The following is a 15290-nucleotide window of genomic DNA, read 5'->3' as shown; positions in this document are numbered from 1 at the left end:
ACTGCCCAAATGTTTACCAACTGATGAATGCATAAAGCAAGTATTATATCAATACAATGGAATCCTATTTGGCAATTAAAAAAAAAAAAGGAGAATGGAGGGCCGATACGTGCGGAACATGGATGAATCTTAAAAACATTATGCTAAGTGAAAGAAGCCAGACACAAAAGGCCACAAATCCAGACACCATAAGCAGATTGGGGGTTGCCAGGGAGGTGCTGGGATGGAGAGGAACTGCACGGTGACAGCTGATGGGTTAGGGTTTGTTTTGAGGATGACGAAAATGTTCTGGAATTCAACAGTGGTAACGGTTGAACAACTCTGTGAATACACTAAAAACCAATGAACTGAACACTTTAAATGGTGAATTTTATTACATGTGAGTTAGATCTCAATTAAAAATGCGTAAAGAATACATGTAAACAGACTTTCTCTTTTCAAGAAACTATGAACACAGAATAAAAACGGGTACATCAAGCTGTCAACATGGAGTGTCCAGGATGGTGGAATTATGGTTAATGTGTGCTTTATTCTGCATGTTTCCCTAGAATCCCAAAACTTTTCCTGAAGACTTACGGAAATCTTATGGAAAGACCCTGAGAAAGTCTTCCAGAGAGGTGGTATGGCCACATTCAGGACAGACGGGTTGACTGTCCAGGGGTCGGGTCTCAGAACTGCCTTTTCTGAGTAGCTACATAAAACACAGCAAGCACATGACAAGACGTGAGAGGAATAAATATGTGTCGTGGGGAGAAGGGCACTTTGACCAACCGAAAACTTCAAACCCTGGCACTATCTATCCAAGCCCTGTCATAAAGGGGCACATCACACGGGGCAGACAGCCACCCCGGCTTCCTCACTCTGAGCTCCCAGAGCCCCCCTGCAGGTACCCCACCTCTGTGAGCTTTCTGCGCTGGGCATCGTGGAAGGCGACAGTGGGCACAGCCACCTTTTACCACAGATGGGCTCTTCTCCAGACACAAATACACCCTTGACATATAAACACTTCTCGCTTTTAATCCTCAGGATGCAGCTCGGACCCGTCATTGCACTCCATCTCACAGATGAGGAAACGGAGGGTCAGAGAAACAGAGTTAACTTGCTCAGGGTCCTACGCTGTCAAGACAGGCTTTGAACCTGAGCTGGTCTGACACCACACTAATGGTGGTCTGTGAGAGACCTCTGTCAACGCTCTGAGCTGCTTTAGGGGAGGGGATGACAGCAGAAGAGGTGAAGCAATTAACCCTGCTGAACTCCAGGTGGGCAAATGATAACCACAACTCCAGCCCCAGTGAGCCCCAGTGAGCACACAAGAACCGCCTGGGAAGATTCTAACGGCCAAGTCCCAGCGCACATCCCAGAAACTGAAAGTCAGAATGGGAGTAGCAGCCAGGCGTCAGCGTTTTTTAACGGTGCCCAGCTGACTCCACGCACAGCCGAGCTGAGACCCACGGGTGATGGTCCCTTGGGGGCTCGGAGATCTGATGTGGCAAACTGAAACACCTCTGTCCTTTCAGGCGGAGACGTCGTGCCCAGATCCGTTTCCCAAAGCCACATCGTTTGTCAACCTTCCCATTACTTGTGCTTCTCAGACAACCACGAACCTTTTCTTCTTTCTGTTTTTGGTTATCAATTACTGCATAATGTCAGCTAAAACATCTTTTTGATTACGAGTCGGTGTCTGAACTGTAACAGAAGTAGAAGCTTTTGAAAGGCAAAATAAGAACTTTTGCCGCTAATTGAGAGGATCTGTTTCAATTCTTCTGAATGACAAGGTGTTGGGTAGATTTTTACGAAATAAAGAAAACAAAGGACTCACAATATCAAAAACACAGTGTGGTGACAGGTAGTTCCACTAAAAATATCATCTTCCTTGGGGATTTTCAGCAGGCTGCCGCGGCACAGCACTGTTGATTTATTTCAGATGTATATTCGAGTTTTGGGGCTGACAAGAGTTAGCTTCTCAACAGTTTACTGGGGAACAGATACGGTTCCCACGTTATTAAAACGTGAGCGCCGTGGGGTTGAAGCACAAGTCCCCCACATGTCAATTCTATAAAAGCAGAATTCGGACGTGACAATGGGGGTGCCTAGGCGGTACCCGGAGAAAACCCAAGCTGGGTTCACAAGCCAAGATGGGATGTAACATTCTCGACCACGGGCAGTGAAACGTTTTTCCTGAGTCTTACAGAAACCAGAGGTCTCTGAGAGTAATCACGGGCTTGCTGCGTAGATGACTAGGAGGGTGGTCTCAGCACAGGTCAAAGAACAGGCCGGGCAGGGCCCAGAAAGTGCTGGTCCCTGTGCACACCCCGTGATGCCAGGCCGCCAGGGCCACGTGGTCTGCCCTGCACCAGGGGAGCCCATGGTTTCCCAGAAAGGAACTTTTATGGTATGGTTTTGTTTAGTCTCGTTTTTTTTGTTTTTGTTTTTTGCCTGCAGGAGCTACTGTATATATGATTACTTTAAAATTTGCTTCCCAAGATCTGTAAATATATAACCTCAATACCACCCATGGAAGTATCAGTTCAAGAACTTGGAATGGCTGAGAATCGGCACATTGAAAACAGAGTTCGGGTCACCAAAGAGAACTGTGGTTTTCCATTTTTATCCTTCCTTTCTCCCTCCCAGCCACCGAACCCACCCTATCCATCCACTTCTGTGGGCTTATTATAAGGCAGTATATGTATGTAATCATCACAAAGAGTGATGATAGTGATAGCAACGACACAGCTAAAATTTATTAAGTGTTTATCAGGCATCAGGTACTAGGTTTTACAGACATCATGCTATTTAATCCTCTCAGCCACCCACAATGGGATTGCCATCATCTCCTACTTGTACTGATGAAGAAACTGAGGATCGGAGAGATTAAGGAATGTGCTGTGGTCTCCACGCTAGTCAGGTGTGGGGCAGAAATCCAGAGACGGATTAGCCAAGGCTGCTGCCTCTGTGGGGATGAGCCTCACAAAGAAAAATCAATGGAGAAAAAAGCATCCCCAAAGGATTCAAGCATGATGATGGCGTGTGTTGTTGATACTCTGAGAAGTGGCTTATCAATTCAACCATGGTGTGGAGGTGAGAGTAGGGAACATGGAGACTCTATACAGGATGCGACAAAGTCATCCGGTGAGCAGGTGGTGGACAGGTAGGAGAGAAGGGGCTCAAGTCAGGAGCACAGGCCCAGAATCCGGAGGCAGAACCTCTCAGCATCTCCCTACGCAGAGTACAGAGACACGGGATTGGGAAGACACAACGGTAAATGAAGGTGGAGGAGGGGCCGGACCCCAGAGGCCTTGGGAGGCCACACCAGCAAGTAAGTGCAGCCTTGGCAGTTCAGGTGGCAAGACATCACCGAAAGGTCCCTCCGCAGGACAGTGTCAGGGCTGGGTTTGTGTTTGAGAGTGATCACGGTGGCAGTTCAGGTGCATAAATAGCAAAATGACCCCTTGGTCTACTTCTGTCTACCTGATCAGCATCATGATGAAGGCAAGTGGGAAGTAAGGGGAAATGAACACTGACATTTGGAATAAATGTACAAAGACAAGTGCAAACGAGAGTAAATAGTTGCCATTTCTGCTTACCCTGACTCTGCAGACAAGACCCCTTCTATGTCTGGTGGAAAACAGCCCAAGTTCCTTAACTGAAGGGAGGAGCTTCTCTTCCATTGGACTTAACCTCCTTTTACATATTTCAGCAAAATGACTTCCTCTTGGTGATAGCAAATTGGCTGGAAGGAGCGTCTCCTTCAACCTTGAAGTGACCTTAATAATTGTCCCAGTAGGCAGAGGTTGTCATCCATCCTATTAATGGGACAAATTGCCTTTGGAGGCAATGCGTCCTGCATGATGCATTTCCCAAATGAGACAGATCTTCCTGATTCTCCAAACTACTGTCTAAGCCGAGCTCAGAGGCAGCACAGATTGTGGACCAACTTGTAGCCTCACTCCCTACTGGCGAGCATGACCTTGGTCAAGGTCCTTAATCTCTTTAAGCCTTGATATCTTGATCTATGAAATGTGGCTGCTCATTGAATTAGGCTGAACCCTAAGACACCGCCATTCTTCCACCATTTGTGACCTACCCTGAGTCCTAGTGAGGATAAAACGAGACGACACAAAAGTACTTAACAGTGCTTGACACATAATAAATAGGTGACAGATATGAGCAATTAGTATCATCATCATCATTACACGGTTCCAAGCCTCAATTAGGACTTCAGTGTCTTAGTATTTAAACAACACTTAGTTGTCTTAGGTGACCTGCTTTCCCATATGGCAGTATTTCCAAACCTCAGCAGAGCACGCTGTTCTATTCAAATTCTTATCTTTTCTCCAGGCCTCTAAGTATCAGAGTACTTTCTGCAGGGCTGAAATTAACCAAGCACACAAATGCTGGCTATATATACTTATTTATCTTGATCGGGCTAACATAATCCATTTTCTAAGAAAAACGGCATGTATTTCTCATAGTAAGACAAGATGCTATCAAAATAAGTCCCATTTCAAGAGACAGTGGGTTCTGGCCCAAGAATTAGCAAGCCACAACTCCCAGACCAAATCCCTACCTCAACCCACTTCCTGTTTTTACGAATAAAGTTTTATTGGAACACAGAAAAACACCCAGTCATTTCTAACTTCTCAGTGGCTACTTTTGAATTACAAAGATCTCACTCAACAATCAAGATGCACTCAACACTAGTTGCAACAGAGACCATCTGGCTGACAAAGGCAAAAATATTAGAATAGATTTTTATGTATCTGCCTGATTCTCTATGGAAAAGCTTTGCTGACTTTTACTCTAGTCCAGTGACTTAAGCGTTCATTGTTGATAACCAGCAATAAAATTAATATTATTTACTAGAGCTAAAGACATAACATGAGCTATGTATACATCGGTGGGATGGTGAGTGTAGGAGAAGGCAGCCACAGAGTAATTGTACCTGTCCTCCAAAGCTGGGTTTTTATTCTTCCTGGAAGGGAAGTTTTTTTGTGTGTGTCTTCAATTAACATATATCACTTTGATGTCATGAAACATGATAGTGATGGCTGAACTGAGAAATCTGTTGGGAAATCAAAACTGTTTATTTTGCAAACATCGTTGTGGTTAATTCGAACACAGTTTCATGTATTTCTTAGCTGTGATGGCTTTTAATGACGGTCAAAGCCTCACTGAATTTTTTTTTCTGACAAATTTAATTGCAATGTGGCCCCTAATTAACGTAATAAATATTCTCCTCCACTAAGGATTTGTTTTTGAAGAGAGTCATCATGGAAAGCTATCAAAAAAAAAAAAAAATCCTCAAGCTTCACAAATATTCTAAGAGAGAAATAAGGCTAGGTAGAAGTGAGGCAGCAAATGGTGTAATGCTAGTGCCTAGCCCAGTTCCTGGACCATTGTAAACACCGAATAAATAACGATGTGAAGGGAAAAAGTTAAAACACACACACACACACACACACACACACACACACACACACACACACATACAGAAAAGGAGTGGGGCAGAAGGCAGATGGGTACTTTGGTACCACAGAAGATACAGGCTGATTATTTTCAGAAGGTCCCACTATACCTTCCCAATGTACCTGTACATTCAAAGCAGGATGCTCTTATGGCAACACTAGTCATCTGGAAAAGCTACCGAAAGCCAAGGGAAACAGATGTAGCAATAGCAAAGAAAACAGATCTAGCCATTTACTCTGAGATCCTCAGCGGAGCGCTGCGATGACGACAATCATTTCTGTTTGGATCTTGTCATGCTTCCAGCTTGCAGGCAACATGAAGGTCATTTTCCCCCTTCTCTTGGTTGCCAGGAATCTCAAAGCTCATTCTGAGGTCCAATTTTTAAGGATTTCGAAAGATTATTAAGATCCACTGCTTGGCTAGGGCCACATCTTACTAGTCTGCTTTTATCCCCTTTCTCTGTGTAAGTACATTTCTTATTTCTTTTTTAATTGTTTTCAATGTTTATTTATTTTTGAGAGAGAGGGAGACGCACAGCGTGAGTGGGGGAGGGGCAGAGAGACAGAGGGAGACACAGAATCCAAAGCAGGCTCCAGGCTCCGAGCTGTCAGCACAGAGCCCAACACAGGGCTCGAACTCACGAACCGGGAGATCGCGACCTGAGCCGAAGTTGGATGCTTAACCGACTGAGCCACCCAGGCGCCCCAGCAGATTTCTCCTTTCTATTTTATCATACTGCATGTATTCTTAAAAACCTCTCAGATCATTTTAAGATCAAGAAAAGCAACAAATACAAATTAATAATAGTCACAGACAGTGCACTGAGATGTGCCTTGTTGTTTCATGCATCATGGCTTTCCTCCTCAACAGCCATGAAAAAGGCATGTAACAATCTACATAGATCTGGAAAGTAAGGCCCAGAGACGCCAAGAGTTTGCCCAAGACCACACAGCTAGTATATAGTGGAGCTGGGATTTAAATCTAAGTTCAGTTGAGCCACAAAATTCTATTCTTTCCACACCAGGGGTTAGCACACTATGGCCCCTATGCAAATCTGGCCCATCGCCTGTTCCTCTAAATAAAGTTTTATTGGAACACAGTCATGCTCACCCACTGAAATATTGTCCATGGCTGCTTTCACACTAGAGAGGCAGAGCTGGGTAATTGCAACAGAGATCTTACAGCCTAAAAAATCTAAAATGCTTACTCTCTGGCCGTTTATGTAAGAGACTGCTGACCCCTGCACTACACTATACTACTTGGAGTTAGTGTTTTCATTTAAATTTTTTTTAATGTTTGAGAGAGAAAGAGAGAGGGAGTGAGCATGAGCAGGGGAGAGGCAGAGACAGAGAGAGGGCGACACAGAACCTGAAGCAGGGTCCATGCTCTGAGCTGTCAGCACAGAACTCAAAGCAGGGCTCAAACCCACAAACTGTGAGATCATGACCTAAGTTGAAGTCGGATGCTCAACTGACTGAGCCACCCAGGTGCCCCATTTAATAAGAAATGACAGTATATAAAATGCTTTTGAAATTTTTGAAGAATTATATAAAAAGATGCTTAGAGAATTAAATTTGAGAAGGCAAAGAATTTCCTTACGAGGGACTCATTCTTCCCTGATATCCCTAGATATAGTAAATGCTTCACAATATAAATTTTCAACATCCTAAGATGGAAAATGTATGGGATGGGAAAAAATTAACTTGTAGCCTTTTTAAATTTTTCCTTAAAAAGTCATAATTAAGATCTAGATTTAGAGAGTTCATTATAGCAAAATCTGCCTCTCCTTTTTTCTTTTCTTTTAGATTTCATACTGGGAAGAAAAGCAATACAATCCTCGGTTGGGCAAACCAGAAATGGATTTCTCATGTTGAGCAAAGAGTAAAAAGAGTAATGCAGATATGTCGGCTAAAACATTATTCTTAAAATTGAGCTGAGGAGAAAAAGAAAGATTAAGCTGTAATTTACACATCGGTCCTCGGGGTAATTTATCCCTCAAAATGTAGAATTTATTTATAATTTATGGCCCACCCATTTCCATAGAAAGATTTGAGATGGCAAAATTTGGAATAAGAATCCAAGAATATGATATCTGGGATTAGTAGATTCAAATTCTGAAAGTAATTTAGTAAAAAGTAAAAATAAGTAACTTTGTTCAAGACCGTCCCCCTCAAATGTTTAAAAAATAAAGAACAGAAAACTGTTCTCTTAGCACTTTTTTTTAAAACGTCACTATTCTGTATTATTTTCTAAATGAAACAAAGTCTACTTTCCTTAAACTATACTGGAGACAGAAAGCTGAGAAGGAAGAGTGGAAATCCATGATCGAAAATATAGTTCTAGAAACCTTCAGAATTGTGTATATTACTTTAATATGAACTATCGATTTCAATTAATTTCCAGAACAAATCAAAACCCTTGGTCAATAGCGTAAGAGCTGATTGGTACCTGGGATCCCAGCCAAGAATTTCCTAGATTAGGTGCCATTAGTAACTCTTAAGATTTCAGGATTGGAATCGAGGGGTCCATTATTTCAGGAGTATCTGGAACTCAAACGTTATAATATCTTGTGAAAAACAAAAAACAAAAAAAAACCTATGGAGCTCCAAGGTCCAGCAGTCAGTGAAAATACGCACTTTTCAGTAAGCCAAGCAGCTAGAAACTAGGAATGAAAATGCATCACAGCACCACAAACAACCAACTATCGTGGCAGAGCTCATTCCAGAAAATGCCAATATTGGGCCTGAATGATTAGTAAAGGTCCCAGCTCTTCGTACTCTGACGGATGCCTCCGCCTGCCAGGCAGCATGGAGCCTGGCTGCTTTCCAGGATTGCAGCTTAAACAAAATTTCCTTCAAAATTCAGTTTGGTTGGGACTTACCACAGGCTTTGGCTTGGAACTTTCCAGTAATGCCCAACATAATTCGACCTGAGACACACTGGCCGACCACCACCACCACTAACTCTGGGGAGAACTGTCTGGAAGCAGGAGGAGGATTCCGGGCCTGACCACCCAGAAGATTGAGTAAAGAATAACAGAAGGAGTGAACGCAAATGGAGGTGAGCAGAGGAACGGAGCGGTCAGGGCGTGCTGAGCCCAGGAAAGCGGGCGTTGGCAAGTAGCCATGTCTGTCCTCTCCATGGTAGACTACGCTGTCCCTATGCAGCACTCTTGCCCCAGAATTAACGAGGCACCGGACCAAGCCGATAGAGTTACCTACACTTCACAAGAAACTCGGCAGACAAAAGAACAAAAGAACACGATAAATGGCACCACAGGGATGTAGTCACTGACGTAAAGAACACAGAAAACTCTAGAGGACAACCCTGTCCCTTAACCAAGTAAGTTGCATTAAGTAAAAAAAGGTTTTTTTGAGGGGAAACCTATAAAGTGCATTCACTTAGTTTGAACAAACAACTGATCTAAACAAACCGAAAGAGAGAGAATAGGGTCACCTGGGTGGCTCATTCGGTTGAGTGTTCGACTTCAGCTCAGGTCATGATCTCTCGGTTCACCCACCAGCCCTGTGTCGGGCTCTGTGTTGACAGCTCAGAGCCTGGAGCCCCCTTTGCATTCTGTGTCTCCCTCTCTTTCTGCCCCACCCCGGCTCATGCTCTATCTCTTTCTCTCAAAAACAAGTAAGACATTTTAAAAACCTTTTTTTAAAAAAAAAAGAAAGAGAGAAAGTAAAAATGTTTCTTGGTTTTAATGTTTTTAAGCTGCTAGCTTTTGGAGCAACTTCTTACCCAGATACATCCCAGTACAGGAATCCTTACTAAAAGGTGGGACTGAGTGAGGCATGAGACATAGCAAGAAGGAGAGTTGTGGATTCAGACACACTTGGGCTCACACTGCAGATCCACCACTGGCTGCAGCTGGAAACCTGATCTAATCTCTCTGTGAAAGGCTGGAGCCTTTCCATTTGTAAACTACAGACAAAGGTGACTAATGCCTAGGGTTGTAGTAAAGAGAGAATACACGTGTAGGTGCTTAGCGCCTTGCCTTGCACAGAATAATCAACAAGCCGACTAGCAGCTATGATTGTATATAATCATCAGTAGCGCTCATTCTAAGAGTGCCTCCCACCACCATCTCCACCCCTCACCCACCCCCCACCCCTGCAAAGAAGCAGATCTCCGCAGAGATCGCGGAGGAGGCTGAATCCACATCTCCTGGTCGAAGGCAGAGGGAGGGCCGACCCACAGGACGACGGACCGCACCTTTCACCAGCGTTTCGGCTGAACATCTGTTTCTAGCTTTCTCTGCGTTGGGTTGCACAATACACTACCTCTCCCGGGGCGGGGAAACTCGCGTGAGCGGGAGCCGGATCCGGGGGGAATTGGCACGGAGCAAGGAGCCTGACCGTGCTGCTGGTGTGCCCAAGCGCCTGAAAACGTTACGGTAGATGGGGGTGTCCAACGGAATTGCGACGCGAGGGTTTTTTTCTCTCCTTGGTCCAACGGCGCCAAGAGGAGGCAGGTTCTGAACCGGCAGCCTTTCTTTCACTTGTCATTATGTTTTACACACAAGGAGATTTTAATGTCTGAAGATGGGCGGTGATGAGAAGGAGGAGGCTACACGTGTTTTTTGGCAGCCTAGTCACCAGTACTTAAATTCACTTCTGACAGCGCTCGGAATCTAAAGCCCTGTAAGTACCAAGCTGTCATCTGCCTTTCCAGGAGAGACTTCGCCCTGGCGGTGTTTCAAAAGTAAAATCACTCACTTTTTTATGCATATTTTCGCCACCACAATATTGCTCTAAGCCGTGTGAAAGACTGCATCTCGAGAGACGTATAAAAAGAGGTTTGCGGTACCGGGTTTTGCTAAAAAGGAAAATCGCCTTCGTTTCTGAACCCAGAAGGACAAAAATTCAGCCATTTGCCAAAATCTGGGATTAGCGCAAAAGAGGTGCATCTGAGGGCGGGGGGACTACAAAAGGCAGCTGAACGTGAGGATGTCTGAACTACTTTAACTGACGGTCCTGTTAGGACTTGGACGGCGGTCCCATTATGTAACAGCTGGCGTGCCTCAGCACCGCTCACATCCAACGAGGAAGCCGAGGGAGGCAGCCTGTGCGAGCCTCTGCCAGAGCCTCTCCGTGTCAGGGACAGCGTGACAGTCAGAAGCGGACGGAAGTCCCACGGCTGCACCTGACCCGCCAAGTGACCCTGCAAGAGCCACTCCCCGCCTCTGATCTCAGTTTCCACCGCAAGTCAAGCAGAAGACAGGACCACGCGGTGGGTGAGGGGAGGCCCAGAGTGACGGCCGCAGGGGCCCTCCGCCCCTCCTGCTTCCCAGCCGCGGGCCCCCCTTAACCAACCTTTCGCGTCCAGTCGTGCTCCCCTCGTCCGTGTAACAGACTAGGAGCCAGCAGTCAGGGAGAAAATGCGCAGGAAGGTTCTTGACACGTGGCCCACAACGCACGCTCGATAAATGAGTGGCTACTGGTCGCTGTTGCTGCTGGGACTACTGCTATCCTTGCAAACAACCACAGAAGTAACAGGTTGAGGAGTTAGCCATTAAGCAACGAAACTGCTTGCTGGCACCTGAGGTTTATGGCTCATCTGAGGTGAAGTGGGCTTCTCGCGGCCCCCGCTGCCTTCCCAGAGCCCAGAAGAGGGGCCGGGGCCCTGGAGGCACTCACTGAATGTGTGTTAAGTGAACAAGCAAGTGGAGACATGAGTGGAGGAGGTAGACACGAGCAATCGTCTTAAGAGGGACTGGGGCACACCGGACCTGACGTCCTCCGGAAAACACCAGCGAGGGCCAGCAGCCAGCAACTGCCAAACAGGGCACAGAACAGGCACGGCAGACTCAGCCAGGTCTGCGGGCTCGGTGGGGACATTACCCAGCCGTTCTGTGAGTGCGGGGCCTGCATTTACGGGGATGGAGCCACTCCGCCACCAACTCCAACTCTGTGTGTCAGCCTCAAGGACTCAGGCCACTTGCCAGCTCCTGAAAGGGCTTGGGAGAACAGACTTCCTGGCAGTGTGAAAGAGCAGAGTGAGAAACTGAGGCAGACTCAACAGGGGCTGGCCACAGGCCAGCACCTTTGGAATATCTGCTTTCAAATGCCTCCGCCTACATCCGTCATCTGCTTGGAGAACTAGAAAACCACTGACTGCTTCCCACCAGAGCCTAACCCAAAGACAACGGGTCATTTGTCAGCCTTCTCCAAATTTGGTCATTCTGGGGCCACTTCTGGAACTATCGTACCCTTGGCACTATGTAAACTGTCATTAACTTAACCCTCGTGTCCAAATCAATGCACTAAAAAAAAAAAAAAAAATTAAATGCAGTTATTTTTTTAATGAAATTTAAACCACTGTGTCAAACGAGAAACCACTACTGGTGGCCCTCCATGTGAGGGAACCATAAAAATAAACCCTTGGGAACAAAATATCGTAATTAAAACTGAGCTAGCCTCCATTGCTTTCCCCGGCTCCGGGTCTGAGGGCCGCTGTGTCTCTGATAGAAAGGGAGGCCGGCATGTGGTGGCATGAATGCTCGCCAGCCCTGAGCTAAGGCTTCCTCCTTCGGGCGTGTTGAAAGACTATAAACAAGAAGGAGAAGAAGGAGCGAGTTTCTCACGACGTGAGTCCATGTGTCGGAGCCACGTTCACGCACCACGTAAGCTCACTGCACACGTGGATACGGTGGAACCTTCTCACGCTCTCGATTCTCGGCCCCCTTGCGGTACTGGGTAACTGAGGCTACTCGTTCCCGGATGCAATTAAAACACGCTTTTCCTCGATCCCGAGACGCACTGCCAAAATGTCTGTAATCAGGATGCATCCTACAATCGGCTGGCTTTTATTAGCCACTTTAACTAGTGCTTCAACAGTGTCTTTCCATTTTTATTGGGGGGAGCTGTTATTAAACTGAAGGCACATCTCATAATGAGGGTGACTCAAGAAGTCAAGAAAATATGGGACACCCTAACGGGGCCAATATAAATGAGCCTGCCGTCTGGATGCCAAGACAACACAACAGCCTTGTGCTTGTGTTCTCCCAATTGTGTTCATCTGATAAAGACATTACAATAGCAACATATTATGATCTATAACCCTCCACTGAAACACTCACACATTCTTGGCCTTGAACGCTTGAGCAAAATGCTGCACGCTACGGAGCAGAGCGAGGTCCAGGGTCATTGCTTCTACCTTGGCTTTGTGCTGGAATGAGAGAAAATAAAAAGAAATGATAAATAACAGCAAGTTTAGTTCATGGTATCAAGTTACAGTAAATGTGTTATGGAACATGTCGGAATTCCCCTGTTTAATATTAGACGCCCAGAGAGAATATAAATCATCGGAATGAATGGAAGAACAGGGCTTTTACTGCCAAGTTTGGGAGGATGTGAGGCTGGGAATCCGCTAAAACCACAGGCTGGGGATTGTGCTGTTTCACTCAGCGCACAGAAGACGCTCCAAAGGGTCTTCAGGCTCACACATCTCCTCTCCATCTGTGTCCTAAAAAAAAAAAAAACTATGAAAATAGGGGAACGCCAGGACAAAGCCTGGCTCGTGCAAGAATTCAGTAGATGACATTTTAATCTCAAAAGCTGCCATCGGGGCTCTGGAATGATTCCATCGAGCCTGCATCAGAAACTAAAGACGATTCATTTCTAGAAAATACAAAAGCAGGCAAAACTCAATTATTCCAATGGACCCTGAGTGACCCAGGTCCCGAAGAGCCCTCTGGTTTAGCAACCCAGAAAACTACAGCTGGGTGGGCGCATGCAGATAGTAAGAGTGGCTGCTGCCTCTCCAGGGCGGACTCTGTACCGGGCGTTTCCTTGCATCATCTCGTTTCTTCCCTGGAACAACCGAGTGGGTTACACTCTCCCCGTTTTACACGTGGCCCCTTGTAAGAGATCACAGAGCTCACAAAGGTGGGGGGCAAGGGTTCACCACAGTCTGACGCCGAAGCCCTCGTTCCCTCTTTGCCGGAGACTAGAAGGCCTGGAGCCTCAGGAGTTGAAGCAATCGTGCTCCACTGGACAGCATCCTAACACATTTCTGGAAAGCTCAGGGTTGCCTCTCAGCCTTCCCCAGTGTTTATGGGGCACTCCCCACTCGTGAGTCTGGCTGGGCTGCAGCGCATGAGATTAAATATAATCACTTCTTTTTTCATGGTTTATTTATTTTTGAGAGAGAGAGACAGAGGGAAAGAGAGAGAATCCCAAGCAGGCTCCGCACCGTCACATGGATCCCGACGTGGGGCTCGAACTTGTGAACCAATAATGACCTGAGTCACAACCACGAGTGAGATGTTTAACTGGCTGTGCCACCCAGGCGCCCCTAAATACTACCACTTGTTAGACCTATCTCCTCCAAAGGATGCACAGCCAAGAATGTAGGGGCCACCTGCTCGTCCAGGTAAGGAAAGTCCCAGGAAACAAACGGTGAGCCTGGGAGTTCTGGTCTAGACCATGCTGCTAGTGACAGTGAGACGAGGAGCATAACAAGCTACTTCCGATGCTATGAATGGGGACGCGATGGCACAGTGGAGAACGTCCTCCACCTCAGCCGTCTTATCAGGGAGAGACACAATCTGTGCTGAGGTGCTTAGCGTATCTGTGCCCATTGATCTTGGCCGCCTAAGTCCTGGGCTGTAACCCAGCCTCGAACAATAAGCATCAGGCTCGGGAAGCCGGGAGGCCAACTGACTTGGGGCCATTCAATGTTCCTGAGGGTCAGTTTCCTCATTTGTAAAAGGTGAACATTAACTACCTTCTCACCGACTTGTGAGAAGAAGTATAAAGCACCTAACATCCAGCTTGGAAGACAGAAGGGATTTAATAAACTTTATGAGAAGGAGAGAAGACGTCTGCCGTGCCAAATTCCTTCCCTGACGCGAGTCTGCGACGAACGGTGGTGCGGGTGCACTCCAGTGCAGCGTGGTGGATGAAATGACTCTCACGAAGACCGCACGGGACCAGCTCGCTGTGACATCCTGGAGGATCCAGGTCATGTGTACTCACAGAGCCCAGTTTTAGGGAGATGGGTGTATGGTGATTAAATGACGTCCCCAAACCCAAAAGCACATGGGCAGCGAAAGCAAGCCGGCCAACGTAGATGTACGTTCCTGGGACAACAGTGGCAGAGGCACAAACATGCCGATTTGGGAAGGAGGAGGACAAGCATTTGACCTGAGCCAGGAAGAGGGAAGGTGCCAATGCGTGGGTGTTAAGAGTCTCCTAAGATCACTGGGGCGCCAGAGGGGCTCAGTCGGTTGGGTGTTCGACTCGATTCAGCTCAGGTCATGGTCTCGCGTTTTGTGAGTTCGAGTCCCACATCCACCGCCCCCTCAAAAATAAATAAACATTACACAAAAAGTTTCCTAAGATTAGAGAATAGTGGGGCTGGGGGATCCACAGTGATTGAGGCCACGCCCCTCGTTCTATAGACAAGGAAAGCGCCAGCGGCAGAAATGAGCGCACACGAGTGAGGCTGTACCCTGTGGACAGCTTGGGCCTCCTGGCCAGGAGAAAAACCCCGCTCGCTTTCTGTCTACACAGCTGGTGTGTCTGATGACTGAAATCTCTTGGGAGAACCAAGCCTGACAATGGCTAACTTTTATTCCCCATAGGTTCTTATGCTTCATAGATGCTGGACCACCCAATTTGACATTAACAGTTAGCAGATACAGTGGCCTTTCACCTCATCTGAACCCCTCTGGCTCCAGCCTCACCACTTAGAACATTCACTTAGAATCTTAGACAACTCTGAATGTATCACAAGAGGAAAGTCAGATATTCATTTTGTTGGGGAAGGGGTGGTGAGGAAGGACACTGTTCCTCTCAGCCAAGCCCCTTAGG

The 15290-nt window shown here is 46.6% G+C and overlaps 1 protein-coding gene across 2 annotated transcripts in view; it reads right to left on the bottom strand.

Annotated features, from left to right (window-relative positions):
• Positions 1–15290, bottom strand: part of WWOX (WW domain containing oxidoreductase) — a 978183-nt gene that overhangs the window by 712207 nt on the left and 250686 nt on the right. For both annotated transcript variants that reach the window (XM_047078801.1, XM_047078802.1), the window contains exon 6: positions 12554–12642. In XM_047078801.1, coding sequence (XP_046934757.1) covers positions 12554–12642 — 89 coding nt within the window. The remainder of the gene's footprint in view (positions 1–12553; positions 12643–15290) is intronic.

The sequence above is a fragment of the Lynx rufus genome, unplaced genomic scaffold, assembly GCF_022079265.1.
Source record: "Lynx rufus isolate CCGP_SWC_20201006 ecotype Redwood Valley unplaced genomic scaffold, mLynRuf1.p SCAF_16, whole genome shotgun sequence".
Taxonomy (NCBI): Eukaryota; Metazoa; Chordata; class Mammalia; order Carnivora; family Felidae; genus Lynx; species Lynx rufus.
The sequence above is the reverse complement of the archived record's forward strand: the minus strand, read 5'-3'. Positions and strand labels throughout refer to the sequence as shown.